Source organism: Saccharomyces mikatae (genome assembly GCF_947241705.1).
Source record: "Saccharomyces mikatae IFO 1815 strain IFO1815 genome assembly, chromosome: 12".
Taxonomy (NCBI): Eukaryota; Fungi; Ascomycota; class Saccharomycetes; order Saccharomycetales; family Saccharomycetaceae; genus Saccharomyces; species Saccharomyces mikatae.
This window is the reverse complement of record NC_079267.1, coordinates 910,557-923,853: the sequence shown is the minus strand read 5'-3', so window position 1 is coordinate 923,853 and position 13,297 is coordinate 910,557. Positions and strand designations below refer to the sequence as shown.

Below are 13,297 nucleotides of genomic sequence, written 5' to 3'. Positions count from 1 at the left end.
AATTACGCTTTATAGTGCTCATAAACAAAAAAAATATTCATACTAATATATCTCTCCAAAATGACAACTTCAAATGGGAAAATGGGATATTTCATGTTTAGACCTAATATTGACGTTTTTTACTATTGTACTTTTCCTGTTAAAGCAAATCTTTACATATGATATATAATGATAAAAATCAAATAAGTGGGTGAGAAAAATGTTAATTATAAAAATTGGAATTATTCTGTCTCTCAGGGTCTCTCATTTTGTGAATGCTGACTCCAGAACTATCGATATCTGCAATTTTTCCAATATCTTGAGGAGTAATGATAATAGTTTGAGTTCTTGCAATATCCTTCAATTTTTTCACTATAAGGGTAGTACCAATTTTTCTGTTGACCTGGTCCATGAAAACATCAAATTCGTCTAGCGCAATAATTCTTGAACGCATGGGTTTCCACGTAGCAAGTAGAAGTGCCATTTGAGAGAATGATTTTTCACCACCAGACAAAGTGTCAACATTTCTTGCCTTCTCATCGTTAGTAGTCAATATGTATATTTCTAAACTCTTGGTATCCTTAATAAACGAAAGATTTCCTGAGAACTTTCTAACTTTTAAGGATGCACGGAAATCCATATCTGCGTCAAAGCATGTCCCCTTTTCCGCATTCTTGTAGTTTTGATCACGAGCCTTGAGGGAATTATGCAACCTATTTAGTGCTTCATCTATCTCCACATACTTCTTTTGGCCCTCTTTGTATTTATTTCTACACTTTTCAAATAGCGCAATGACCTCTTCCTGTGATAACCCCAGACTTCTTTCAGCCTTTTGAATCATCCTCGAAACTTTATCCAATTCACGTTTGATATCTTCCTGGGTATCCGGTAAATCAACGTTATCTACTCGTTCCTTTGAGCAAAACGCAGAAGCATTTTCAATTTGCCTTTGTATACCTTCATTTAATACTGCTACGTTGGCTTCAATTTTTTTTTTGTTTTCTAGGTATGTTTTCTTTTTACTCTCATAATAAATGGTATCATCTTTGTATTTTTGAATTCTAGATTGACGGCTGTTGATGTCTTCTTTTAATTGTTGCAGTTCATCTTGAGCCTCCACCAATGCTATTTTTGTAGAATCGTATTGTTCTTTTATTGGTTGGGCTTCCTGGGCAATTTGTTCAATTTTCAACCCTAGTTCTTCTTTAGCCGCTTCATAACTGGCGATTGCTTGCTCCTGATTTTTCCTCTCGGTTATTTTTGAATTTAATATACCGGTGTCAACTACCTTACCAACATTCATCTTTAATTCCGTAATCCTAGAATTCGTTTTTCTTACTTCATTTTTAGTGTTTCTAAGCTTTTCATCTATTTCCCTTAACTTTGACCTCACGTCATTCAACTTTCCCTCATAACGATCTCGTATATTCTGCAATTCTTTTGTTTCTTGTTCAATCAACTCCTCTAAATACCGAGTCCCGTTGTCGGATGAAGAGTTGACTTTTAATCTAATCTTATCTTGATACGTAACTGTATCTAGTCGATAACCACCAGAAAGCTGAAATCCACTGCGTCTATCTCTTAGTGATAAAGCCATATTCACGTTTGCGGGGTTTCTTTGTAGAAAATGTCTGGCTTCATTCTTGTCTTCGATTAACACTATTTTTTCGATTCTACTTAAATCAACAAATAGAAATTCAATTTCTGGTTTCGAAAATTCTAGTGCATCTACAATGGTCGGATAATTCCCTTGCGCTCTACCTTTCGAATAATCAAACTGATTCAAACTATAAGTGACAATGGGTATATTACTTCTTATACCGCACGACCTCATAATGTCTCTGAACAATCTATTATCCCTTGGATTCGACACAACAAACGAATTTAGTGAAGATGAAATAGCCCTTTGAATAGAACGAGTCCACTTCTCAAAATCCTTTTTGATAGTTACATAAGAACCAAGAGGTCCAATTGGGGGTGTTTGAAATTCGCTCTTTCTTTGTTCTACTGTTCTTAAAAGCCTATCCATATTGCGATCAAAATTCATTAAGAAAGTATCATTACCCCTAAAAATATTTTGCAACTCCACTTTTTTGTCTTGAATGCTGCGTGAAGTAATTCTCAATTCTGATTCACGTTCATGTTGAATCTCTCTTTCCTCATTCTTCAAGTCTTGCAAATCTACAACTAGAGAATTATTTACATCCCTTAACCTTTCATTGGTTTTTTCTAAATGTTCAAGCTCTTGTCTCATTTGATCTTTATCACCCCCCATTTCTTTTGTGAGTTCTTCTTCTAAATGTGCAATTGTTTTGTTTAGAGCATTGACTTTTTTTTTACCTTGATCAATGTTACTCTGCGCTTCAGCTTGGTTACTTTTCTCCTTTTCAAATCTGCCTTTAACATCCCTTAAAAGTTGTCTTGCATTTTGATGCTGACTATCCTTCTCATTTACATAAATAACTTTTGCATCAATTTGGGCTTCAATGGTACCATCATCAGATGTATATCTTTCAATCTTTTCTTGCCTATTTCTGATTTTCTCAGAAATTTCATCAACTTTCTGTTGAATGCCACTAATTTCATTCTCCAAATTTTCACAAGCATCTGTATTATGTGAGACATCAATCCATAATGATTTCGCTTGCAAAAGCATCTTCCTCTCGTTCAAATCTGAAGTCTGATTTAATTCTCTCAACAATTTTTTAGCATCTTCGTATTCAGCTTTCAAAGACTTTAAATTCTCTAAGTGTAGAGCCATGTTTTCCTGCGCACTGTCATGAATGGCACTGGCATGAAGCAAGTTTTCAGTGATTTCTTGAAGTAAAGTACCCTTCATGAAATGGCTATACTTATCCTGGGATGTACTTGCAGTCAGGAAAGACCTGGCTGCATCTTGCGACAGAAAACACATAGGATTGCTCACAGGAACAGAAAAGTAGTCCACTACCGTTTGAATATCCTTTTTCTTGTTACTGATTTCCCTGCCGTTTTCGGATTTCAAACTGAAAGAAGCAGGCCCATCTCTCTTGATTATCCTCTCTACTATAATTTCGTTACCGAAAGTACCTTGCTGATAGGCACCATAATTGCTATTATCTAGATGAAGGGTAATCTTAGCAGAATAACAACCTTCTCGAATCAAATCCTTCAAAGAGGATCCTCTGTTAGTCTCGCTGGCCTTGGCTCCCAAACCAATAGTAATAGCAGTCAAGATAGCACTCTTACCACTACCATTGTTACCAACAATAAAATTCAACCTGGAACCCAATTCAAGTTCAAAATGCTCATGGCACATAAAGTTTCGTAAAATTACTTTCTTGATATATCCTGACGGGGACTCTTCCATAAAGTTGTCTTGCTCCGCTGTCACAGCATCAGAGGAGCTCCTGAAGCCACTGTCCTCTTCCAGTGTATTGCTATTGAACTGAGTCATGGGGGCAAATTGATGGCGTCTGCGCTTTCTCTGCTGCTGCTGCTCTTCATTTTCTTGTTGTGCAGTCAGTGAAAGCAACTCATCATCTACCTGCTCTATAGGTCTTTTACTACTAATCACTGTCAAAGTCATACCATTTAGCACTCTAATAGGAATGTTTTTGTTATCTCTACTCCACAGCAGCAACCTATCTATTCCAAGTCTGTACGTCTCTTTTTTATTTACAAGTAACTTCAGTCTATGTTGTGTACCATAGATAAACACGTTGATAGGATCAAAACACTGAAATTTAGTATACGCGACGCGTTTTTGGCAGTTTTAGCCAAGTTTTTTCACTCTAAAACAAGAAGGTACTGAACATACATAGACGAGAATATTTCTCCTGAGCAACAATTGATAGTACAGAGGAAAATTTTCTACCACTATGTCATTCCAAGTCTGTCCATAAACCTGCTTGATAGTTCTTTGTCTCTGGCACAATTTTTGATCCAAGAATTCCTTCCTTCTTGCCCTCGCGAAGAATTAAAGAAACCGAAGAAAGTTGTTTAATTGCTTTCGCTCGAGAATCTAAAAGTTGGGAGAAACGACACAACATAGTGCTAAAAAGATACTACTAATATATATCGTGAAGTCTGGTAACTGCTTAATTCGACGTTTGTATATAGTGGAGAGGATGTTACATCGATCTTCAAGCCGATTTCTATCCACTCAAAAGAAGGGTCCAGGACCTGCAGTGAAAAAGCTTATTGCCATTGGAAAGAAATGGAAACAAAAGACAATTCGTGGTCCAATTGAACATGATACTCCAAAGAAAGGGTCTAAATATATCTTATGCCAGTTTCCGTATCCTTCCGGAGCACTACACATAGGTCATCTTCGAGTCTACGTCATTAGCGACTCTCTGAATAGATTTTACAAACAAAGAGGCTATAATGTGATACATCCAATGGGGTGGGATGCTTTTGGATTACCTGCAGAGAATGCTGCTATAGAAAGGGGCATTAACCCTGCTATATGGACTAAGGACAATATTTCTAAAATGAAACAACAAATGGAAAGTATGTTGGCCAATTTCGATTGGGACAGAGAAATAGCTACATGTGATCCGGAATACTATAAATTCACCCAATGGATTTTCTTAAAACTCTTCGAAAATGGCCTAGCTTATCGTAAGGAAGCAGAAATTAATTGGGATCCTGTTGATAAGACAGTTTTGGCCAACGAACAAGTAGATGCCCAGGGCCGTTCTTGGAGATCAGGGGCCATTGTAGAAAAGAAGCTGTTAAAACAATGGTTTTTAGGAATAACCAAATTTGCTCCTAAATTGAGAAAACACTTGAATAAACTTAACGACTGGCCTTCCAATGTGAAGCAAATGCAGAAAAATTGGATAGGTGAATCTGTAGGTGCAGAATTAGTATTCAAAGTTACAGACCCTGAATTTAAAAACTTAATTGTTTTTACGACAAGGCCAGAAACTTTGTTTGCAGTACAATACGTGGCCCTCGCATTGGACCATCCTATCGTACAGAAATATAGTGAGGTAATGCCGGATTTGAAAGAATTTTTGAAAAGAAGTGATCAACTACCTAACGATTCAAAGGAAGGGGTTCACTTGCCTAATTTGAAGGCCATAAACCCTTTGACTAAGGAAGAAATCCCTATATTTGCAGCTCCTTATGTAATCAGTAGCTATGGTACAGCACCCAGTGCAGTAATGGGCTGTCCAGGTCATGATAATCGAGACTTTAAATTTTGGCAACGCAACTGTCCAGGAAAACATATCAGGACTTGTATAGCTCCTTTCTTTGACGATGCTTCCGAGTTATCCGAAAAGGAAAAGAGAAAATTGATTGAGACTGTTCCTTTCACATCTACTAACGGTGTCTTAACAGAAGACAGTGGAGAATACTCGGGGGTTTTCACTGAAGTAGCAAGAAAGTCGATAGTAGGAAAATTGCATAGCGAGGGATTGTCTAAAAATATCGTTAGATATAAGATTAGAGATTGGTTAATAAGTAGACAAAGATACTGGGGTGCTCCAATACCTATCATTCATTGCGACAATTGTGGACCTGTTCCTGTTCCAGAGAGTGATCTACCCGTCAAACTGCCTGAACTTCGAGGATTAGATACAAAGGGAAACCCGCTGTCGACAATTGATGAATTTGTAAATGTTGCTTGTCCTTCATGCGGCAGTCCTGCCAAAAGAGAAACAGATACTATGGATACCTTTATTGATAGTTCTTGGTATTATTTTAGATTTTTGGATCCAAAGAATACATCAAAACCGTTCGATCGTGAAATCGCTAGTAAACATATGCCCGTTGATATCTACATTGGTGGGGTAGAACATGCTATCTTACATTTATTATACTCAAGGTTCATCGCCAAATTTCTTGGATCTATTAATGCATGGGACGATCCTATTGGCATCTTTGAGCCATTCAAAAAACTAGTCACGCAAGGAATGGTTCAGGGAAAAACTTATGTTGATCCCGATACTGGTAAATTTTTGAAACCTGATGAGATAAGCTTTGAAAATGACACTTCAGGTGGCAACACAGCGATAATAAAATCAAATGGCAAAGTACCAATAGTTTCTTATGAGAAAATGTCTAAATCTAAACATAACGGTGCAGATCCTAACGAGTGCATTTTAAGGCATGGACCTGATGCCACAAGAGCGCATATCCTTTTCCAAAGTCCAATCGCAGATGCTCTGAATTGGGATGAATCTAAAATTGTGGGTATTGAACGTTGGCTACAAAAGGTCCTTAATTTGACCAAAAGTATTCTAAATCTCGAGAAGAATTTGGCAATAAGTAAGGACTACAAGACGCCTACTGATTTAAACGATGCGGAGGTGAAATTTCACAACGATTTCCAACCACTCTTGAAATCAATCACGGAATCCTTTGAGGTTCATCTCTCGCTAAATACTGTAATATCTGACTATATGAAACTAACCAATATTTTAGAGGTTACGTTGAACAAAGGTGAGGTAAGAAATGAGATGATGGTTCAAAATTTACAAAAGCTGATAAATGTCATATATCCCGCTGTTCCATCAATTTCAGAAGAGGCTGCAGAAATGATCAGCTCTCAAATGGAATGGAATCAATACCACTGGCCAGCAGTTGAGCGAACAACTGAATCTAAATTTAAAAAATTTCAAATTGTGGTGAATGGAAGAGTTAAATTCATGTACACAGCTGATAAAGATTTCTTAAAACAAGGAAGGGATGCTGTTATTGAAACTTTGATGAAACTACCCGAAGGTAGAATGTACTTGATGAATAAAAAGATCAAAAAATTTGTCATGAAATTCAATGTTATTAGTTTCTTATTCCATAAATAATCACATACGATCATGTACTTACCAAATATTATCTGTGCTTGTAAATAGTTAAAAATGAATACGTTATAGATACAAATTGACTTCACTCACTATCTTGGGGAGTTGTAAAAAAACATGTGTATGCATCTCCTAGGAATTTTGAGGGCTATACTTCGAAAGACTCTTCAAATATGTGAACAGGAATACTGCAATGTCCTTATAGGGATTAGCAGCCTGATTGAAATGCTTTAAGATTTTTACTTTCAAGTCGTGAATGTTAGTCACGCCATTTATCCAACTGTGCTGGGCAATTTCATCGTGTTTCTCCCGAGCGAAATCTTTGAAAGTCTCCTCATTAATAATAACGCTGGTGAATTTTATTCTCGTATTTTCGGTCTTTTCCAATTGTCTTAGAATAGTAATACATGTGTATGATAGTGCTGGTATACCGGTTATCGTGAAAAATTTAAGATTCTTGAAATCTGTAGTTGGTATGTATATATTATCCAAGATTGGTTTGAAGAAATCCACTGGAACACCAAATAAAGTTTTGGACGAGAACACTTTATTTCTGTAGAGATAGTTAGTCAAATCCATGATATATTGATTTTGCATTCGAACAAATTTGTTTGTTGGCGGGTATTGCATCAACTTATTCTTCGTGGCAACCAAGTATCTGCATGAGGCTGACAGTAGTAATGGATCATCTGAGGTGAAGATTTTGTTCATGATGTTGGGTCCTACTATCAAATATTGGATTTCATAGTCTGATTTCGTCTGTGCCGACAACTGGGTCAGAACATCTAGCGAACTGATAAAGGCCATTGCAGAAAACCTGTTTGAAGTAACATTGTTGAAAACTTTGTCCAGAGCAAGCAAACTTTGTATATCATGAAGCAGTGTCAATCCTAGCATTATCAGTTTGTCATCGAAAGCCCAATTTGAAATCATTTGTAGAACGTAAAAACAAATCTCCGGAAACGTTTGATTATTATCGCGATCATATTGCGTGCTCCACATAAGCACACCAGTCATAAACTTAACAAAGAACTCTCTTGTACCACTGATCAATTCGGGTTTCCATAACGGCAAGATCCCGCAACAAATCTTTTTCAACGTGAACTCGTCGAGCTTTAAATGTTTCAAGTTACAAAAAGTTTGGACAATCCGAGAAGACAACGCATTGTCCATTGAGGCAATCGAGACGACTGTGAAAATAAGTTCTTGGGGGGCCTCTATCTGATGTGCAAAGCATCGTTTCAATTGCCAAATGCACCAGTCATATAGTGATGATGACTCATTGCGACCATTTCTAATAAAAATGATACTAGGATACAAATGTTTAAGACATTGTCTAGACATGACCTTTGATGGCAATAAGAAATTATCCTTCGAAGATGGTGCGATCATAGAATCTACATCGTTGGGGATATGTAAATGCAACCAATTTTGAGTCAGTTGCTCCAAAGAAGTCATATCCCACAGAGATACCGTACTATCCGAGAGTAGATATCTTGAAAATGATTGAAGTTGGAGTGAGTGAGTAGTCCCGGTATCGAGTTGATGAATTTCATTTAGGTACATGTCAATTGTGTTTTGAACGGTGTCAATGGGAAAATCGGTAGGATGAGTCTTGAATAGAATTTGTTTCAAAGCAGATAAAAAATGCGTATCTAGCCTCAAATTCTTATGACTTTTCAAAGTCTTTCTATTGCAATTAATAGTTATTATCAGATCGATAATCTGACTAGACGCACCAACGAGACATTGAAATCGTTGCAAAATCAGGGTTGCAGAAGCAGGAGCGTCTCGATAACCTGGATTCATGGCACATTTCTTAATGATAGCTAATTTCCAAGGTTTAACGTCAACGGGCGCAGTCGTTTGCCAAACGATTAAGGGAGTTATCCATTTCTGCAAGAACGAAAATTGCCATAAATGCAGCCAGATAGAACCGAATATATTGTGGTCACATTGTGAAGTGACAGGGAAGAGGAAATAGACATGTACCAACCATTTGCACAATGCGGATTGAAGGACCGGGGGTGTTTGTATGCGATATCGAGAGAACGTTGTTGGCGTGCCGAGATGGTTAATAAGTTCCAAAAGGAAATCCTTAGTCAAGTATTCGTGGGGTAAAAAACAATTTTCCACGATGTACACTTTTGTGACAGTGTCTATTATGGAAGTTTCGCAGAGCAATCGTACGAGCGCCTGTAATTGCGGTGAAGAGAGACCATATTGTTGCGATTTTTCGTATAGCAGATTCAATGTAGTCTTGAGGGTCTGTGGAGGTGTTCGTTCGCTAGCATTTGTTAATGAGAGGATGATATCATCTAGTACCAGACTCATTCATGTAAAAAAAAAAAAATTGAAACCAAGGGCGTATCGATATTTATAGGCGTATTGATTTTCATTTCCTGATTTATTGTTTCTGTTATAACAGAATCTTTAAGTTTTCGCGTATTATACTAGTAGAAGCGTAAACGAAAAAAAGGATAGAGAATGAAATACATATAAGTAGCTGATGTTTTTATAATAAAAGTCTATATAGAATGGCAGTGCAGTGCCGCAAGAACTTGCTCAAACCTTCAAAGAGCCATTATAGTCATAAACGGATCTCGATCTAATATACGGATCTAGCTTGGAGTAGTTTTCGCAAAGGGCAGTGGAAAGCTGTACTCTTTTCTCCTGTAGTTGGATATAGGCTGGATCATTCACTGGCTCGTGCTCAATCCATTGGGCAGTGGCATCGAAGAATTGCTGGATCAGTTCTTCTCTTTCCTTTTCAATCATAGCGCGGGTCTCAATATCTTTCAAATGAATGTCTAAAGAGCCATCTGGTGGAGTGTAGTGATCCAAATCAGCGTCGTTCTCGCCGCCGAGGTAACTAGGAATATACTGAGGCTGGATAAACTTGTGCAACTCGTCAAGGTTTTTGGTGAACACGATCTTGGATGCGACGACTGGGTCCAGCCAATTCTTGATGATGTTCCAAATTGGGTTGAAAATCCAAGGAGCCTTATGGATAAGCAAATGGCCCAAAGACTCAGGATAGTGAGCTTCGAAACAGGTGATCAGAAACTTGACGGGGGCGTAGTCCATATTAGACATGGAGAAACCATTCAGGTCAAACAAGATAGTGGTGGAAGCAGGGTGGTTCTCTTTAAAAAACAACTTGGATTGTTCGATGACCAGTAGGGAAAACTTTTCCAGTTCCTGTTCAGTTTGATCCGAGGAATGATGTAGCCTAGGTCTCACAAGGATAACGGGTCTCATGTCATTGTCGTAACCCTGGATGGTGGCCTTTTGCAGCTCCAAGTTCTTGATGACACCAGTTTCATTCTTCTCATACACAGCTCTTTCACCACCGTTTATGATCTTGTTGATGGTATCCTTACGCCAGTACAGGTCGTGGCCCAACATGGCGATGGTCTTGTCTGCGTTCCACTTCCTGGCCCTGATGAACTTCAAGATCGTGGCATCCGGAGTTTCGTTCTTGATATCGTGCCAGAACTGCTTCTTGGTCGTTTGCGGGTCCAGATTGGCTAGTGCCTTGTGTATCTTGCCCTTCTCATAGACCTGTGTCGCCTCAACCGCCGCGCTAGATTCCTGGTTGTGATCAGAGGATTGAAGTTTACTAAACCATGACGACTTCTTCTTCTTTGGTGGAGTGGACGAGGAGCTGTTGAGGGAATTGCTGTGAAAGATATGGCTTCCGTCGACGGGCACCTGCCACAGATGGAAGAGATGTGTCCAAATTTGCTTGAGAACGATCTCCTGGTCTTCGGTCAATTGTCTATCAAACGACATACTCTACTTTATACGTATATCTTTATGTGTTTGTGTTTGCGTACGTTCGCGTATGTGTGTGTATATTGAATGGGCAGTTTTGTTTAGAAGAGCGCAAGTAACAAGTGCCAAGATTCAAACAACGTGCCAAACGCTATTGTTTTCACTATGTGAGCAAAGCTCTAACGATTTTATGTATGTGCGCAAAAGGACAATGCCGACTGAAAGCAGGAACTCAACAAACACGAAACAAACAACGAAGAGAGAAAAGAAAACTATCGAAGAGCAGAGATTGCCTCGTTTACGGCCGCACGTAGACCACGCAAGTTCTTGTAACGCAGGGACGCGATTGCCATGCCATGTGCAAGAATAAAGAGGCCTGTCAACGACGACAAGAAGTAATAATATCTGTCTGCTTTTAGCTGGCATCAATGCATAGTTCTTGTTGTGGTCATCCCAGCCAATATAATTACCTAGTTCGTCACTAACACCGTGCAATGTGATGAACAGATTTCTCCATTGGGTTTCAGAAATGCGTGTGGATTCGGTTGGCACGCGGTCTTCAGTAGCCTCATAGCATGATGTCTGCTGCGGGACTAGAGCACTATAAGCAATTGGAACTGCTATTTACTTGCTAGAACAAGTTGAGCATATTTCTCTAATCGATCTCTCAATATTTCATCGTATTCCGTTACCCGCCGAAGATGTGTTTAAGATTTTTCGCTTTACGTGTTCTCTCCCATTCTCTTGCTTTTTCTCTCTCATTCTTTCTTTCGGCAACTTTTGCCAAACAACAAGTATATTTCTGCCTTGAGTTGGCATTACAGTGGTAGCGTGTCTGAACTCAAAAAAGAGCAGAACAAGGACGACACTTTGCAACCCCTCCATCCTCAACACCTGCTCCCAATCGGAAACTTCACCGACCTCAGAAATAAGCTTTTTTCTGTCCTCAATTCAACCTAACCTCACTCCACTACTACAGGGTTCAGTTGCTGGGAAATAAACGAAAAAAAAACATAGCTGAATATAAGTAGCAAGTAGAAAAACCGGCACCGACTCGTACTCTACGTCGAAAATGTCCTCCAATCGTGTTCTAGACTTGTTTAAGCCCTTTGAATCCTTCCTGCCGGAAGTGATTGCTCCAGAAAGGAAGGTTCCATACAACCAGAAACTCATCTGGACAGGGGTCTCACTGCTGATCTTTTTAATTCTGGGCCAGATCCCACTGTACGGGATCGTGTCCAGTGAGACATCCGACCCGCTCTACTGGTTACGTGCCATGTTGGCGTCCAACCGTGGTACTCTACTGGAATTGGGTGTCTCCCCCATCATCACTTCGTCAATGATCTTCCAATTTCTGCAAGGTACGCAACTTTTGCAGATCAGGGCCGAGAACAAGCAGGACAGGGAGCTGTTCCAGATTGCTCAAAAGGTCTGCGCTATCATTCTGATCTTGGGCCAAGCCCTTGTGGTGGTCATGACGGGTAACTACGGTGCGCCTTCGGACCTTGGACTACCCATCTGTTTGCTGTTAATCTTCCAATTGATGTTTGCGTCGTTGATTGTCATGCTGTTGGACGAGTTGCTATCCAAAGGCTACGGGTTAGGATCCGGTATTTCTCTGTTCACAGCCACCAATATTGCCGAACAAATTTTCTGGAGAGCATTTGCTCCTACCACAGTCAATTCCGGTCGTGGTAAGGAATTCGAGGGTGCTGTGATTGCCTTTTTCCATCTTTTGGCAGTCAGAAAAGACAAGAAAAGAGCCCTTGTCGAGGCCTTCTACCGTACCAACTTACCAAACATGTTCCAAGTTTTGATGACCGTGGCTATCTTCCTTTTCGTTTTGTATTTGCAGGGCTTCCGTTACGAGTTGCCCATCAGGTCTACCAAAGTGAGAGGCCAAATCGGCATCTACCCAATCAAGCTCTTCTACACTTCCAACACCCCAATCATGTTGCAAAGTGCCTTGACCTCGAATATTTTCTTGATCTCTCAAATTCTTTTCCAAAAGTACCCAACCAACCCATTAATTCGTTTAATCGGTGTTTGGGGTATCAGACCAGGCACCCAGGGTCCCCAGATGGCACTGAGCGGGTTGGCCTACTACATCCAACCCTTGATGTCTTTGTCTGAAGCCCTTTTGGACCCTATCAAAACCGTCGTCTACATCACTTTTGTTCTTGGTTCGTGCGCAGTGTTTTCCAAGACTTGGATCGAAATTTCCGGAACTTCCCCACGTGACATTGCCAAACAGTTCAAAGACCAAGGCATGGTCATCAACGGTAAGAGAGAAACTTCCATCTACAGAGAATTAAAGAAGATCATCCCTACCGCTGCCGCCTTCGGTGGTGCCACTATCGGTGCCCTTTCTGTTGGCTCTGACCTGCTAGGTACTTTGGGTTCTGGTGCATCCATTTTGATGGCTACTACCACTATCTATGGCTACTACGAAGCAGCTGCCAAGGAGGGTGGGTTCACTAAAAACCTCGTTCCAGGGTTTTCTGATTTGATGTGAATACAAAATGAAAAATAATATCCAAAAAAAAAACAAAAAAAAAATCGCATTCAGCCATTCCCCTCTCCTCTGTTTTTTTTATTCGGTTACTATAGTTTTATCTACGCCTTTTCTACGTGTATAAATTTGACTATCTATATATGTGTACGTGCAAGTAATTTCTAAAAAAATCGTTGATATTTCTAATCTGCAGCCATTGATCAAGCGTCGCATAAGTGCAGAGACTATTTTA

The 13,297-nt window shown here is 39.5% G+C and overlaps 5 protein-coding genes across 5 annotated transcripts; 2 read left to right on the top strand and 3 right to left on the bottom strand.

Annotated features, from left to right (window-relative positions):
* Nucleotides 1-202: 202 nt before the first annotated feature.
* On the bottom strand, nt 203-3,547 carry SMC6 (DNA repair protein SMC6; the record flags this gene model as incomplete). Its single annotated transcript, XM_056224488.1, has 1 exon — nt 203-3,547. One exon carries the CDS (start codon nt 3,545-3,547, stop codon nt 203-205), a length of 3,345 nt encoding a protein of 1,114 aa, XP_056078401.1.
* A 541-nt stretch (nt 3,548-4,088) lies between these two features.
* Nucleotides 4,089-6,776, top strand: NAM2 (leucine--tRNA ligase NAM2; the record flags this gene model as incomplete). The annotated part of the gene is made up of 1 exon (XM_056224487.1): nt 4,089-6,776. The coding sequence occupies one exon, from the start codon at nt 4,089-4,091 to the stop codon at nt 6,774-6,776; it is 2,688 nt and encodes an 895-aa protein (XP_056078400.1).
* Nucleotides 6,777-6,905: 129 nt separating this feature from the next.
* Nucleotides 6,906-9,107, bottom strand: CTF3 (Ctf3p; the record flags this gene model as incomplete). Its single annotated transcript, XM_056224485.1, has 1 exon — nt 6,906-9,107. One exon carries the CDS (start codon nt 9,105-9,107, stop codon nt 6,906-6,908), a length of 2,202 nt encoding a protein of 733 aa, XP_056078399.1.
* Nucleotides 9,108-9,338: 231 nt separating this feature from the next.
* On the bottom strand, nt 9,339-10,568 carry CSR1 (Csr1p; the record flags this gene model as incomplete). Its single annotated transcript, XM_056224484.1, has 1 exon — nt 9,339-10,568. The coding sequence occupies one exon, from the start codon at nt 10,566-10,568 to the stop codon at nt 9,339-9,341; it is 1,230 nt and encodes a 409-aa protein (XP_056078398.1).
* Nucleotides 10,569-11,622: 1,054 nt separating this feature from the next.
* Nucleotides 11,623-13,065, top strand: SEC61 (translocon subunit SEC61; the record flags this gene model as incomplete). Its single annotated transcript, XM_056224483.1, has 1 exon — nt 11,623-13,065. The coding sequence occupies one exon, from the start codon at nt 11,623-11,625 to the stop codon at nt 13,063-13,065; it is 1,443 nt and encodes a 480-aa protein (XP_056078397.1).
* Nucleotides 13,066-13,297: the final 232 nt, after the last annotated feature.